At 43.0% G+C, this 15,308-nt stretch overlaps 1 protein-coding gene across 1 annotated transcript; it reads left to right on the top strand.

Annotated features, from left to right (window-relative positions):
- The first annotated feature begins 10,189 nt into the window (after window positions 1-10,189).
- On the top strand, window positions 10,190-13,081 carry CARTPT (CART prepropeptide). The gene is made up of 3 exons (XM_019728230.2): window positions 10,190-11,172; window positions 11,604-11,687; window positions 12,540-13,081. The coding sequence occupies exons 1-3, from the start codon at window positions 11,014-11,016 to the stop codon at window positions 12,645-12,647; spliced, it is 351 nt and encodes a 116-aa protein (XP_019583789.1). The 5' UTR covers window positions 10,190-11,013; the 3' UTR covers window positions 12,648-13,081.
- Window positions 13,082-15,308: the final 2,227 nt, after the last annotated feature.

The raw sequence follows: 15,308 nt of genomic DNA, 5'->3' as shown, positions 1-15,308 counted from the left end.
CAAGTGTAGGAAACACTACTGGTGGGAACCAAGGCTGCTGCCTTGTGCACTTTCAAAGAGTTTCATTTTAAATCAGTTGTCAACATTTTAAAATTAGGAAGTGTCATGTACAAATCCAAATTTCCGTCTCCTATTGAAAAAGTTGTACCACTCTCTGTTGCCTTGTATCTGGCCCCCTTCATGTCTTATCTTGCTTGCTGGCCCCCATAGATGTCTGAGCTTGCAACCCCTAGGCTAGAGCAAAGCTAAGAAAGCCAAATGCCCAGTTCAGTGTAGGCACCAGAACAACCATAGTGATCACTGAGAGGGAAGGACTTCTGGCTTCCACTGGGAGAGCTTTCAAATGACCCTTTCCCGGCACCACCCCAGGCTGATTGAATCAGAATCTATAAGGGGGATATTGTTTGAAAAGTTCCCAAGGTGGTTCTAATCTGCAACAATTTAGGAAGCTCTGCTTAGGATTTGCCCGTAATTAGCAATGGGTTGATGAAGTCTTGTACACAAAATTGCTGTTTTCATAGGTCTCCAGGCACCTCTTGGGCAGCTCCATTCATTGACCTCATCCTGATGTACTCACATGTAACTGGGCCCTTACAATGGTTACATCAACACTTTCAGAGCTAAGATGTGTTTTCACAGAATTCTGGAGAAAGAGAATAGACGAGAAAGGAATAAAGTATTTCAAAGTTTTCCTTATAAATGCTCAAACATCAATACCATCTTATGGCAAATATTAAGATTCTTAGGAAACAGGTAATGACATTTAGAAGCTACTTGCTCTCACGTGCACATGTGCTTCAGAAATAAAACATAATAATAACACAAAAAAAATAAAACAAATTTGACAGGTTTCTATGAAGTCTTTTTCATTCCCGAGGAGAAATTTCATTAGCAAGCACGGGGAGAGCTTGGTCTCTGCGGGTATCTGATGACTGCTGTGGGCAAAGCTACAGTTATAGTTCATTCCAATCCCCACAGCGGGGCTCTGGGAAAAGGCCATGTCCATCACTGATGTCTTTATCCAGGGCTACCCTGGCTAAGAGTGCAAATGGCAGAAAATGACATTTGCATCTGGGCAAAAGCATCGTATTTGTTTGTAGCTATGGCTCCTCAGGGTCTCTCCTCATTGGTCAGGCATGAAGCGTTTGTGTCAGCACAGGGTGAAGTCTTTGCTCTTACATCAACCAAAAGTCCCTCAAGGGCCTCTGCAGTCTGTCTGGGAGATCTCCGAAGGGGCATCAAGGTTGATCTCAGTCCAAAATTTAAGATCTCAGTCATAAGACAGAGTCCCATTTCACATTTAGAAAGTCAGAGCTTGCACTTGGAGACTCAACCTACATTTCTGCAGCTTTCAATGGAAAAGGACTTGATTTTTCAGGGAGTAATGGGGTTCTTTGATTATTAGGGACTATCTTTCACAATATTTAGAAATTATTTTAGAATTCAAGTTTTATTTTTCTCTTTTCCTTTGAAATCTTTGTATTCTTATTTACATTGTTTTGCCATTTTGTCAACTTTATCATTTTTAAAAAGGTGAGAAAAAGAGAGCTTTTCTCTTTCGTTTGCTCTTTTTTCTCACCTTTTTAAAAATGATAAAGTTGATAACATGGCAGAACAATGTAAATAAGAAAACAAAGTTTTCAAAGGATCTGGGTCCAATTCTTTCTGACCCACCTGGGGACCTGGATCCAGTTACTTAAATAATCAGTTTTATCACCTACAGAATTGGAACACAATATCTGCTCAAGGTAGGTGTAAGTAAGTCTTTCATCAGGTTTAATTATTTATTATTATTTTGGGGGCTTATCTCTGCATGTTAGGCACCCTTGGAAAGCCCCTTGTTCATGACCTTTTCAATGAGGGGACAATGGAGATCCCTGTTGAGCTGTGACTTGATTTCATCCATCCATACTGTGTTAGCTATCAAGCTATTCATGTTTTAAGAGGGAAGGGTATTGGAATCCTGAAAAGTCTTGGCCTTGGAGATCTTTTAGGACAAAGTGTGCTCCCTGACAGCTCACTAGATGATGCAAAGATCCCCTAAGTGGTATTCCTCAACTGACACATATAGCAGGGGGTAATGTCCATCAGGTTATATCAGAATCACTGGGGGCAACTTTTTCCAATGACATGAGCTAGACAGACTGCCCTTCTCCACAGAAATTCTGGTACCCAGATTTTGGGGTTGGGGTATAAACACATGTAGTTTAGTGAACAAAAACTTCCAGTTGATTCTGATACTTCCACCTCAAGCTGGGAACCCCTTTCTCTAAAGGTAAATCAAAGGGTCTCTATCTGGCCTTGCCTCGGATGCGCAGTGTGCCAGAGACAGCCTGTTTGGAAAATGTCGTCTGATGAATAGAGATTGAAGAGAGAAGAGTAGCATTCCCATGTGATGCCTGGGGACAGTAGCCCTGAAGAAACCTCAGCTTGGCCAGTCCCTTGCCAAGAAGAATTTGCCTTTCTCTGTTCCAACAATTCTACCCTTTAAAGCCTAGTTCATATCATGACCTACCTTTGTGACTGCCCCAGCTTAAAGAGCTTGCCTTCGCTGCACTTTTAATTCACTCATTGTCTGGATGATTTATTTGACAATTCAATTAGCAATTGATGGTCTAGCTTCTGTTTCAGTTGAATGCAATTTGTCTTATATTGCTATTTAATTTTTCACTTATCTCAGTCTAGTGAAAATAGCACTGACCTGAATTTTAGTTCTGGCTTTACTTCTAACTGTATACCCGAGGCAACGTATTTAACCTTTCTATGTATCAGAGCCCCAGCTATAAGACTCCACATTTCTTTTTCTTACCTCACCACTCAAGCTTAGGTTCTTGCACAATTCTTGTTCATTTATTTCTTTTTGACAGAGTCATTGTGGTAGACAGTTTCTAAGTTGGTTCCCAGAGATCCTTGTATCCTGATATTCACACCCTTATGAAAACCCCTGCATGTGGGTGGGATCCAGTGAATAGAATGTGCCAAAACAATGGGATGTCACATCCGTGATTAGGTTAGAAGAGATAGTGACTTCTGTTTTGCTACCATTCTCTCAGGCCCATCTCGCATGCTTGCTCTGATAGAGAGGGCCACCTGGAAGGATTGAGGGCAGCCTCTGGTCAAGAGCCAGCAGGTAACTGAGGCTTTAGTCCAAAGCCTGTGAGGAACTGAATCTTGCCAAGAACCACTGAGTTATCTTGAAAGTGGACCCTGCCTCAGTTGAACCTTGAGATGACTGAAGCCCTCGTCAACACCTTGTGATTGCAGCCTTGGGACACACTTTGATCGTAGACTCCTGACAGACTCTGAAGCAGAGGATCTAGCTAAACCATGTCTGGATTCCTGACCCACAGAAATGGTGAGATAATACATATGTGTTGTTTTAAGCCATTAAACTTTGGGGTAATTTGTTATGCAGCAATAGAGAACTAATACTTTCTATGAGATGGTTTGGTGGACATGGTAGTCTGTCTGCCTGAATTGGTCAGATTGAGCTAAATTATGCTGTAGAAACAAATGTCCCCCAAAGCTCAGTGGCTTACATCCACAAAAGTGTATTTCTCACTCACACTGTATGTCCATTGAAGGCTGGTTGTAGGCATGCTCAACGTTTTCTTTCCTCCAAACCCTCTATAACCCAGGCCAACAGAGCTACCTCTATCTGCAACATTGCCAATCATCATGGAAGAGGAAAAACAGCACTGACTTTTAAAGCTTTCCCATGGAAACAACACATCATACTTTTGCTTATATTTCATTGGTGAAAGTGAGTCACATGGCCACTTAGTTGTTGAACAGGGCCCTCCTGTCAAATCAAGTGTGATCCTCCTCTAGGGAGTGGCACTGAATATTTGTGAATAGTAACACAGTATGATCATACAGTGGGTCACGGGTAATGGTCTCCACAGACTGCCATGATGTACAGAAAAGAGAAGGAATAGCTCACATCCTTAGATGAATGGGTGTAGTGGCCCCAGAGCCTGTCTAAAAGAGGAGAGTACAATTGAATAGCTATCTTTCCTAGAGAAGGGTGAAAATTAAGGGGCTATGGGGCGCTGAGAAAAGTTGAGGGTTTTTTGTTTGTTTTTCAGCATTCTCAAAATGTCCATTGTTACTACCCTGAGGTCCCCCTAAAACAGTGACTCCCTATGACAAATGAAGCTTTAAGGCATGTACCCTGGCACCCCTCTTCAGATTGGATTGCCTTTCCTAAGCTCATAAAGCTTCTTCTGTATATAAATATAAGGGAGGCCTTGTCTATAATCCTGTTCATAAAGTTAAACTGGGTTTCCAAACAGCTGTCTTCCAGCCGTCAGTTAATAGGAGAGGAAAACTTGACACACGACCTTCGGCAAGCCTGCCATTCTGTAGGTTTCAGTCTCCTCAAAGTCCCACTGTAATCTCACCTTCCTGAGTAATAAGCACAGTCTCTGTGGACTTCCTGTAAATGTTGGCAGAGCTTAAGAAATGGTTGCTAGCCCATCCATCTCAGAGGCCTTGCCAGACTGGCTTTAGAGAGATAGTTTGATGGGAAGTGCAAAGATTTGAATGTCAGTACATCTAGCGTACAGAGCAGGAGAAGTTGGGCCTGACTTAGCTGATAAGCCAAACCAACATGATGGATGTGTCATTAAAACCAGAACCAGATTAAACTTTGGCTGATGCACAATAGAGATATGTTAGGGCCCCAGATCCCCTAAAAAGTTAAAGGAGAGACTCACTGAGGATGCTTCTTCCTATAAAATATACATTTGCCCTCAGGCCCTGCCTCTTTGGATCAGGCCGGATGGTATTCTGTTTCTCCTGAGGTGAGAGTTTATGTCAAAAGAACTAGACTTCACTTTGATGAGTTCTGAAGGAGGCATAGAACAGCCCCAAAACTGTGGTTTTAAAAGTGACCTTAGATGTCAATTAAGCCAAACATCTGCCCAGCAAGAGTCACTTCTTTACATCTATAGTCTGGATATTGGTGATTAGGGACAGGTTTTAAACTTCCCAAGGTTTCTTAGGATGTGGTCCTGTCCCAGTTTTCTTCCCATATTGTACTGTATAGAGAGTGTGAGAGAAAAGGAGTGACATACAAATCTGTAACAGGAATGTGGAGACAATACCCTTCTTTCTAGTGATACAAGTTTTGCATTTGGGAAAAAATTTCCACTTTACAACTGAAATGCCGTTAATTATCAGAGGAAATGTTGAGAGAGGTCATAGTCTGTACCTCAGAAATCCTATTTCTGAAACTGACTACCTGTGAAACAGTTGTACCCTCTCTGGCACATTTCTCCCTCATATAAGTGTTTCTAGATGGTAAATTGGCGGTGCTTTTAAACGGTCTAATGAATCTATCCTTAATAAATTATATACTTTATGGAAAAGTCATCTAGTTAGTGTGTAAATGTTATCTTTATTTCATAACAACTAACTTTCCCTTCCTTGTCTGTGTATCAGGCACCAAACTGAATACTGGGAATAGAAAGGTGATTAGATATAGTCTCTGCCCTCAAAGATCTCCTGGTTTAGCAAGTGAGCTATGATTACATCATATGACAATATGATATAACACATGTTAGGTGTTTTACTAAGCATATGTATAGAGTTTTATGAAAACAAAAACGTGGTGTGATGGAGCAGCGGCTGAGGAAAGCTTTAGATGGGATGTGTCCTGAAGCATGAGCTTTTTATATGTTCAAGGTGGGGTTTTTAAGGAAGGTCATAGACAAAGGCAGAGGAATAAACATGCAGAATGCATGTGGTAGTCATTAATACATTCTAGGTACACGGTAGCACTGCCATTTTTAATCCTTTTTATTTTGGAACCATGTGACTAATTCAGGCTAATGAGTGGGAAGCAAAAGTGAAGTATCACTTTTGGGCCAAAGCTATTAACACCTTGTTCAACACTTTCCAGAGCTCTCTTTTTTTTTTTTTCTCTCTCTCTCTCTCTCTAGAACACAAGCAGCAACATGGCTGTTCAGTCAGTCTGGGTCTCTGAGTGACCATGATAAACACAACATTCTATCAACCCTGATGCACATGTGAGTGAGATATCTGTTTTTTTCAAGTTAGTGAGATTTTGAGGTTGTTTGTTATGGCTGCATAACCTAGTCTGTTCTTCTAATTCAGTGCAAAATTAAGAGATAAGTATGGTATACTGGCAAAATAAAATACAGGATATCGTACAGGACTGGTTGGAAGTAGAGGAAAATGAGATTGGAAATATGGGTCAGGACCAAACTGAGAAACTTTGACATCGTGCTGAGACACTAACTTGAAACTATAGGCAAGGAGCAGCCATTGAAGGATTCAAATTGCTCTCTATTAAGTCTTATTGTTCATCTTTTGGAGCATCCTAGTCTGCTGCTTTCGTGTGAATCCTATAAGTTCAGGAGATCTGGATCCAGAAAAGTCATAGGGGAAGATGAGCTGTTAATAGATGTGGCATAGGGAGTGTGGCGTAGGAGCGCGTCACTCCTGCTGCTGCACTGCAGGTATGCTGGCCAAAGAAAACCAGAGAAAGGTTCTTTGTACAGGGGCAAGTGTCTCTTCATCAGTGACACCTCCCTATATCTGACAGGCTACTTTTCTTAGGCTAAACTTTACAGGTCAAAAAGCTTGCTTTTTGTGTTAGCATTTGAAAAACTCAATCCTCTCTGTTCGCCTATGCTCCCACTTCCTGTTCATTGGCACTACCTACTGCTGCTCTGTGCTTTCTTTCTCAACTCTACAGTTTCCTGTTGCACAGCTCTACCGCTCACATTCTCCAGGTACCTTACTCTCTAGCAACTCAGGCCCGTCACTGTTTTCCAAGAAGCCCCTGCCTCTGTGACTTCACTTATATTGCCCACAGGCACCCAATGCCCCAGAGTGGGATGTTTGTTACTGCTGAGATTCTACCCCCTTTCTAAGACCCAACAGCTCATACGCCACTTTTCTTTTCATGAAGCTTCTACTCTAGAGGGAGTTAATCTATGTCTTCTCTGGGTTTCCTTTTCTCTATTAGGGCCCTCACCTCACTGAGTTGTCGCATTGTAGGTATTTGCGGGCATGACCAGGTGCAAAGTTCACCAGCAAGAACAGTGTCTCGATGATCTCAGTGGTCCTCATGGCACTTAGCGTGCGGGGAAATATTGGGCATTCAGACTTTTTACATTTCAAAGCTTGAAATTGAAGGCCTTTTAATTGAAAGCTTAAAACCATTAAGAGAAAGCATTGTTTAATTTCCCTGCTTTACTCCTTCAAAGGCTGTCTGTAAAGCACATGTTCTTTTTCTTAATTATTTTTTCCAGCCACAGTTGACATTCCATATTATTTTATATTAGTTGGTACAGCAGAGTGGTTAGATATTTATATAATTTATACAGTGATTCCCCCCGATTAGTCTCCTACCCACTTGGCACTATACATCGTTCTTTAAGCACATATTCTTGCTTTCATCTCCAGTGCTTCCCCCCACTTGAGCAGTGTCCTTTACTGAACAGATTATTTTCTTCCAGACAGTTACAAAGATATTTAGTCAGAACAGACTGAACACCAGCTCCTTTGGAAGGCTATGGATTGAAAGCTGGTAAACAGAAAATGACTGTCAATGGAAATGAATCTCTCTTCTGGAGGCAGGGAGAGTGGAGAGCAAACCATAGAGAACTGAAAAGTGTACCCCTTAAGAGATTACAAATGTATACCAAAGAAAACTGAGTGCAGTTTAACTTGGAGGAATACACAGTGAACACAAGAGAAGCACTCTTAAATACAAATATTTAAGAAGTTAGTGAAACTGAGAAAGTTTTGCTATTGCACAAGACTTGGCTGGGGGTGGGCATGGAGAGGAGGCCAATAGATAACAAAGTAATCTGACAGTTGAGCAATATGATAACCCAAAAGGCCAGTGCCAATCTGGGCCATAGAGAAAAAGAAATTATTCAAAATTTGAAGGAGGGAGAGAGAGGGCGGTACTGGAGCTTGAAAAAAACATCATTTTAGTGTCTGAGGGGAGGGTCTTCCCATTATTCACATCTTAGGGCTCTAGAGTTATCATTTAGTAACATTGACCAGTTCCTATAGTTTAAAGGATTTTAGACCAAAGCAGGGTAGACTGTTCTCTTGCCAAGTTGCAAATCAATTAATGGGTTATTTTTATAGTGGAAGTTTCAGAACTCAAGAGATAGACATCAATAAGAAGAGGTTTTCCCAACGTTTTACATTTTCTTCTCAGATAGTGGTATATTACAAGTTGATCTTATGGGCACTAGTTTCTCAGGTATCTGATGATGATATTTCTCTCCTTGAGCTATTCCAAAGAGCAGAACTGAAGGCCTACTCTACCTTACGAGGAATGGTTAGACACGTTTGTCCACAGTAAATCTCCTGGTCACTCTTTTTCTTTTGCAAGGAGACCTGCCTTCCTTTTCTATACCTGATATGAGAAGTAGTGATTAAATCAAATTATAACTTTTCTTCACTTGTTTGGGGGCATAAAGGTGAGTTTTTCTTTCTAAGGGAGTCATTACAAAGTAGCAAGAAGATATAAATTCTCCTGAGAGAGTATGACGTAAAGACTGCAGAACATTTTATGCTTTTGTGTCCTCCCTTGTTATAACTTAAATAAGTTGTCTTTGGGAAGAAAATGGCCGAAGTCTTACTGTACCGTGCTTCCTAAAGACAGTTTCTCAAGTCATTCTGTTCAAAGGTGAACAAAGTGTTGTGATGTGTAAATAACCGAATGCACCTTGCTTGCTTCACAGGATGTCCAAGGGTCCCTTTACCAACCTCAACTAAAAATGGTGTCCTGCGTACAGGAAGATGGTAGCAGCCACCCAATATCAGCAGGACTTGAATTTTTGAGTCATTTGTCCAACAGAAGTGGCACAAAGGGAAAGTTATTACTTGTGTCAGGGTAGAACACAATTTGAGAGAGAGTATTGCATTAGGAATACTCTATCTTTGCAGAAGGATGGGCTAAAATCTTACTTGGGGCTGTTTTTCTTCTGAAGCTTAGAATGTTTTTGAGATCACCGGAAATGATTTTTGCAATGAGTGCCAATATGTCTCTGTCAGGTTTAAACAGTAAAATGATATGCTGCCACCAAAGTTTTGTTGTATAAAATCAAAAGGTATGTGTGAAACGCAGAGCTGGAGGAGGTGTTAGATACATTTTCAAGTTGGATTTACGCCAAGGGAAAATATTTTGATGCTGTTAATATGTATACTATTCATTAGAAGAGATATTACTTCTTGAATTGCTTCCCCCTGTGCATTTGAGTAACAATTAAGTACTTGATAAATGAAATACCCAGACACATATTATGTATTAACTATCCCAATGACTCACTTCATCTACTAAGCAATAAATCTGTGGAGAATAAATTGGTGGATACTTTGGATTAGGTGGTCAAAGACATTTAAATGGAGATTTAAATGACAAGAGGCAGTCAGCCATTTGGAGATGCAGGAAGACCTTTCCAGGTAAGTGCAAAGACCTCAAAATGAGAATGAGCGTGGCTTATTAGAGAACCAAAAAAAAAAAAAAAAAGGCCAGTGAAGATGGAGTGGAGAGGCCTGGGGTAGAGTGTAGGACATGAGATTGAAGAGAGACACAAATCATGCCATACTTTGTAAATCAGGACAAGGAATTTAGATTCAGTACTTAGTAAGATGCAAAGCCCTTAGTGTATTTTAAGGGGAAAAATACTCTGGCTGCTGATGAGTTATGGATTAGAGGGCGGCAAGAGAAGAAAGGATGGGGGTTGGGAGTGGGCAGGACGTAGGTTGGGGCAGCTGTCCAGCACTGGGGTGGTAGTAAAGGGCATGGAGAAGAGAGGGTGGATTCAGGAGCAGTTTGAGAGAAAGCGTGTGGTGAAGGAAGCCACGTAGGCAGGTAGGTACGATGAGCCGCTAAGTGGGAAAACATCACCCCTTCTACAGGAACTTTCATTTGCACTCAGGCTATAAGTACCCCAACTGTAAAAAATAAACAGTGTCTTCACAAGTCACTGAGGACCTGGCTCACCACTGACTTCTGATCTCTGGAGGTATTTCCATAAACAGGAAGTTACATTTTTTCACCTCCTTTAGTATCTTCCTTGGGTATCAGAGGTGGGTGGTGGGTTGGAGGAGGGCTTATGAAGGTACCGCACACAGCCACTTACCTGCGCTGTCTCAAAGTTCAATGGGAGAGGTAGGGAGGCTTAGTGCTTGTGGTACTAAGAGCCAGGGGTTTTATACACCCAATCTTTAATTCCATCCTCCTGATAACTTTGTGAGGTACATCTTTTTAATTCCAGTTTTACAAAAGAAAAAGGTGAGGCTCAGAGAGGTTCTTTATTTTGCTCAAAGTCACACAGCTTCTAAGTGAGGGAGCCAAGACTGGAACCAGAGTCTAGCTCTCTGCACTCTCCACACCATCCCTGAATCCGGGTCAGTCTCTTTTCCCTTTTCTCATTATTACCACACAGTTTCCATTGAAGAACCCATCGTGAGGAAGGCTACAATTTCTCTTTCTTTTATATACTGTATTCGTCTCTCCTATGCCTAGTAAGGTGCTCAGGGAACATGCCTACCTGGAGGCAACACTCCCTTCTTCCTGCCACGTGTGGGGCTGGGATGAGAGTCCAGGCAAGGCTGCTAGGTGATGGGGAGGGACTCTTCTGCTTGTGCCTTGCCTAGAAGGCGTTTTCCATTTCCTGACCCGCTCCCGTTCTCCGTTCCTCACCTCTTGCCCCTCGACTTCAGCTCACGCCCCTTGGGGAGCGTTCCTTGCCGAGGGGCTGACAGCAATTGGGGGTGCAGGGTCTCCGGTCTGGCGCTCTTGCCCATCTGCGCGCAGAGCCTCGTTCCCGGGCTCCTGGAGCCCGGCGGGCATTGACGTCAAGCGGCGGCGGATCGCTGCCTACAGACGGTTGACCTGGACCCTCCTCCACACCCCCCTCCTCCTTTGCTCCCCACCCTTCCCTGCACTCGGGCTCGGGCTCGGTATAAAAGGCGGGAGCGCGGGGTGCCCCAGCAGCGCCCAGTCTCAGCACCATGGAGAGCCCTCGCTTTCGGCTGCTGCCCCTTCTGGGAGCCGCCCTGCTGGTGCTGCTACCTCTGCTGGGCGCCGGTGCCCAGGAGGACGCCGAGCTCCAGCCCAGAGCCCTGGACATCTACTCGGCCGTGGAGGACGCCTCCCACGAGAAGGAGCTGGTTAGTATGCCCCACGCCCCCGACTCACTTGGGCTGCCTGGCGGTCCCTTCCTTTGTATGCGTCCCTCCTTTCTTCCCTCCTTCCCACCCCCATTCTCAGAGTCAGGGCGCGGGGAGATGAGCGCAAAGTCCGGGCTCCCGCTGTCATCCGAAGGCCCCCTCGAGCCCACAGGCTCCCGGCAATCTGTAGAGCGAATCTGTCGTCCCCGCTCTTCCGAGCGACAGGAGCCTCAGCGGCTCCGGGACCTGCTGTCACTACCTGGGACAGCGCTCCCTAAGTTTCCGCTCCTCCAGCATCCTTCCTGTCTGCGGAGTCCCAGCGCGGAGTGTGTGTGGTTCTGGGGCTGCTTATAACTCGGGCTGGAAGTGAGCACCTGGGCTGGGCTCGCAGCCAAGGCGGCAACTTCGGGCTCCCGGGCGGTGTGTTGCAGATCGAAGCGCTGCAGGAAGTCCTGAAGAAGCTCAAGAGTAAACGTATTCCCATCTACGAGAAGAAGTATGGACAAGTCCCCATGGTAAGGCTTTGGCCTCGCCCCCTCCCCGTGTTTTTCCAAGAGGAAATATACCACCTTGAATCTTGTTTACGCCTTCTCCCTGCGGGAGTGGCTAAATAATTCGGGTAATTGGTTTGCAGATTCCCTGGGCTCCCCTTTGTTTCCACGGTCACTCCTTGCCCGTGGTCTCTAAGGGCAAAAGATAGACGGGCCATTTTGGAGACTCAAACACTTGTGCCAGGAACCAGAGCTCGGGTCTGTGTGGAAGGGAGCCTTTCCTGAAGATGAGCTTTTGGCACCTCCGGAAGAATGCTGAGGGGGAAGGGCCTTAAATTTATTCAGTTCTCGTTCCTCCAGTTTTCCTCCTGCCTGCCGAAGCACTGTTAGTTTTTTGAGTTCTAGGGTCAAAATTCTTGACCAGGGCTTGTCCCCTTCCTTGGAGAAAACACACACACACACACACACACACACACACTTAAATCTTCCTTCTTGGGGTGAGGAGGCAAAAGTGAGGAGCAAGGGTTTTGAGAAATGACAGATCTACTGTTTATTTCTTAGAAAAAATGGTGTGGTTGATTTTTTCTTTTAGATGAGCCATTAAAAGAGTCAGGAAATGTAATCTACCACCTGCTAAAGGTGAAAGAATGTAGGAGGGGCTCAATCATTCACATTTCTTTTAACGTTCTCTCACTGAAATTACAAGCACAAGACTCTCTGCGTTTCAGGCCTGACTACACGTAGCCCTCTGGTGACGATGGTAGGGTCCACCCAGCTTTCCCACGAGGCAGAACTTGTGCTGGTGGGGAGAGGTACCTGTTGGGAGCTGGGTCTGCGCATGCCGGACGGCCACGCATTGTGTTGTGTTGTTCGCAGTGTGACGCTGGGGAGCAGTGCGCAGTGCGAAAAGGAGCTAGAATCGGGAAGCTGTGCGACTGTCCCCGAGGCACCTCCTGCAATTCCTTCCTCCTGAAGTGCTTGTGAGGCGGCCACCCTCCTCCAGCCGTCCCCACGCCCCGAATTTCCCGGAGACGACCACTTCATCCCTGGAGTTGGGCTTTAGCAACAAAATTTGCATTTCCCTCGGAGGGCGAAGGGGCTCTTTTCCTGCTGTTTTCAAATAAAAGAACACAGTAGATGTTACTTTGTGAAGGATAATGCCTTGTATGGTGTTCACACGTGTGCAAAGTATTCTTTTCTTATTTTATTTGTCTGACAAACTCTTGTGTATCTTTGTGTAAAGTCGGGGAACTTTGCTTTGAACATTGTATTTTCATGTGTGGCATGACAGAGTGAAAATTAGATCTCGTGAATGTTGGTAGATGATACCACAACCTGGAAAATAAATCACCCCAAGCATCAGCAATCGAAGCATGTACAAATGACACATAATAAAGTGTTTTTAATAATTGCTCACAGTACACTGTTGTTTCTACATAAGTAGGAATGGTGGGATTAATCATGCGGTGGTTTTCAAAGAGAAATATTTTAAAAGCAGCAGTTTTTTGGGAGAACAGCACCTTGACTCCACGGAGTGTGGTCATTAATTAGGAGTTTGCCACACAAGCTTTTGTACACACTCTCTCTTTTTTTTTTTTATTGCAGTGGTGCCGTGTGTGTGTGTGTGTGTGTGTGTGTGTGTGTGTGTGTGTGTGTGTGAGATGGAGATGGCTGGAGCTGAGTTGATATGATCTCGTTTGTTAAAACCTTTAGCTAGATCCCTTAATTTTAACAGTAAGACCAATAAAAGATAAATTGCTTTTTGCTTTAGCCACATTAAAAGCAATTTGAAACATTAGGACTTTTGTTTTGGCAACCCTGTTATTAGAAAACATGCATTTATTTTTTTTAAATGCACTCTTTCGAGGTTGTTGTTTGTCCAAGAGTAATAGCTATATTAGGTGCAACCAGGGTGTGAGACTCAATTATTTCCTCTAGTAAATACACAATTTTGGAAAAATTATCTGTTCAAAGGAAAAATGGTCATTTTAGTAGAGTTTTGAGGGGAAACAAACGAAAATTGATGGGAGCAGATTCAACTCAAGAAATACAAAAAATCTTAAATGTAAAGTAGCCTTTCAATATTTCTGAATGCTTACCTGAGGTCACATTTCTGAGGGTTTAAACAAGACTAACTAACATTTAAGACACAGCATCATGACAGGAACAGATGCTTACAGCTTCCTAATGCAAACTCAAGAGGCACCTGAATAATAGTAGAATTGAAAAAGAAAGTCCTTTCTCTGATTCATGGGGAGATAAAGTATGCTGAAAGAAAATATTCTCATACATAATTGCTATTTGAGTGTTCTTATTACTATTATTAGGTTGGTGAGAAAACCCTTTAAACTACAATTATTTTTGCACCAACCTAATAGCATGGCTAATTCCCTTAATAATCTTGCAAGATAGATATGATTACCGTGTTTCAGAGGAGGAAACAGAGACCAAGAGAGCTGATGGAACTTACTCAAGGCACATGATTTTAAATTATGATTGTAGCTCTAATCCCTCTGACTCCAAAGGCTTGTTTGTCTTTTAACTTCATGTCACTTTGGGCATTTGGACAGGCTGTTTGTTCTCCCATATTCCCCAGAAAACTCTTCTTCTCTAATATAAATTAGCTCACTGGGGTGCCAATTTATTTTTTGGGGTCACATTTCCATTTGAATTCCTCCATGACAGGCTTAGTTGTGATTAAAATTGTATTAATCTTTAAAAACTGCAAAGAGTTATTTAATAGTTTCATAGTCTGCTATTTTTCAGAGAGCATTTCAGTTAAAATGCTAACCTTCTTCTTGAGTCTCTTAACTGTTCCCATTCATGTCAGCCCTAAATAAATAAGATCAGAAAGTTGCTTTAATCATTTATTAGTGCACAGGCGAGACCCTCAGGGATAATACTTAGAACGGCTTCCTATTTCAGCCTGAATGTTTCTCTGGAAGCAAGAGATGCTGGAGGAATTTGTAGTCTAAAGAAAGGAACAAGAACTCTGCTCTAAACACCTTTAACTTGTTCCCCACACTCCTACCCCTTCTTTCTTGTTGGACACAACTAAAAGGTATAGACTTAAGGGAGATTGTTGATGGGGAATCTGCAGCCTAGGTATGAAAAGGCTTTTCCCAAAAGTTTTGTCTGGAGGCCCAGGTTTTAAGTTTATTGTGCTAACAACATTCCACACTAATGATGGCAACATTTAATCTTAAGTGACATGTTGGAAGTAACTTAATCTTCTCATTTTATCAATATTAGAGCTTTTCTTCAAACAGAATGCCTTAGTGTGTTTATTAATTGAGGACAAGAATGTTAAAGGTTAAGAAAATTTTAATGAGAAAAGTAGTCATCCACATATGAGGCTCAGAGACCTTTTGAGATTGGTTGAAAGATTTGGGGTCTGAGAGTTGACAAGCAACTACATCTAAAGGTCTGGGGAATACTGTGAGGCATAAGAATGAGGTACCTAGAGCAGTGGGTCTCACAAGTGCCTGGAGATGACGTATGAAAGTTACTGGAGGACTTTTCTTTCCATAGTCATTACTGATATTACGCTCCTCACCCTCTGCTAGAATCTGGAGGAACACATGGTGTACCCGTAAACCTATACTCCCTCCCAATGGTATATCTGAATCTGGGTATTGACAGAGA

This window comes from Rhinolophus sinicus, linkage group LG03, assembly GCF_036562045.2.
Source record: "Rhinolophus sinicus isolate RSC01 linkage group LG03, ASM3656204v1, whole genome shotgun sequence".
Lineage (NCBI taxonomy): Eukaryota > Metazoa > Chordata > Mammalia > Chiroptera > Rhinolophidae > Rhinolophus > Rhinolophus sinicus.
The sequence above is the reverse complement of the archived record's forward strand: the minus strand, read 5'-3'. Positions and strand labels throughout refer to the sequence as shown.

Excerpts from the sequence above, each read along its gene's own strand:
- CARTPT (XM_019728230.2), top strand. The coding sequence starts at position 11,014 with ATGGAGAGCCCTCGCTTTCGGCTGCTGCCCCTTCTGGGAGCCGCCCTG. Across the intron at positions 11,173-11,603 it reads CCTCCCACGAGAAGGAGCTG|ATCGAAGCGCTGCAGGAAGT; the intron begins GTTAGTATGCCC and ends GGTGTGTTGCAG. Across the intron at positions 11,688-12,539 it reads AGTATGGACAAGTCCCCATG|TGTGACGCTGGGGAGCAGTG; the intron begins GTAAGGCTTTGG and ends TGTTGTTCGCAG.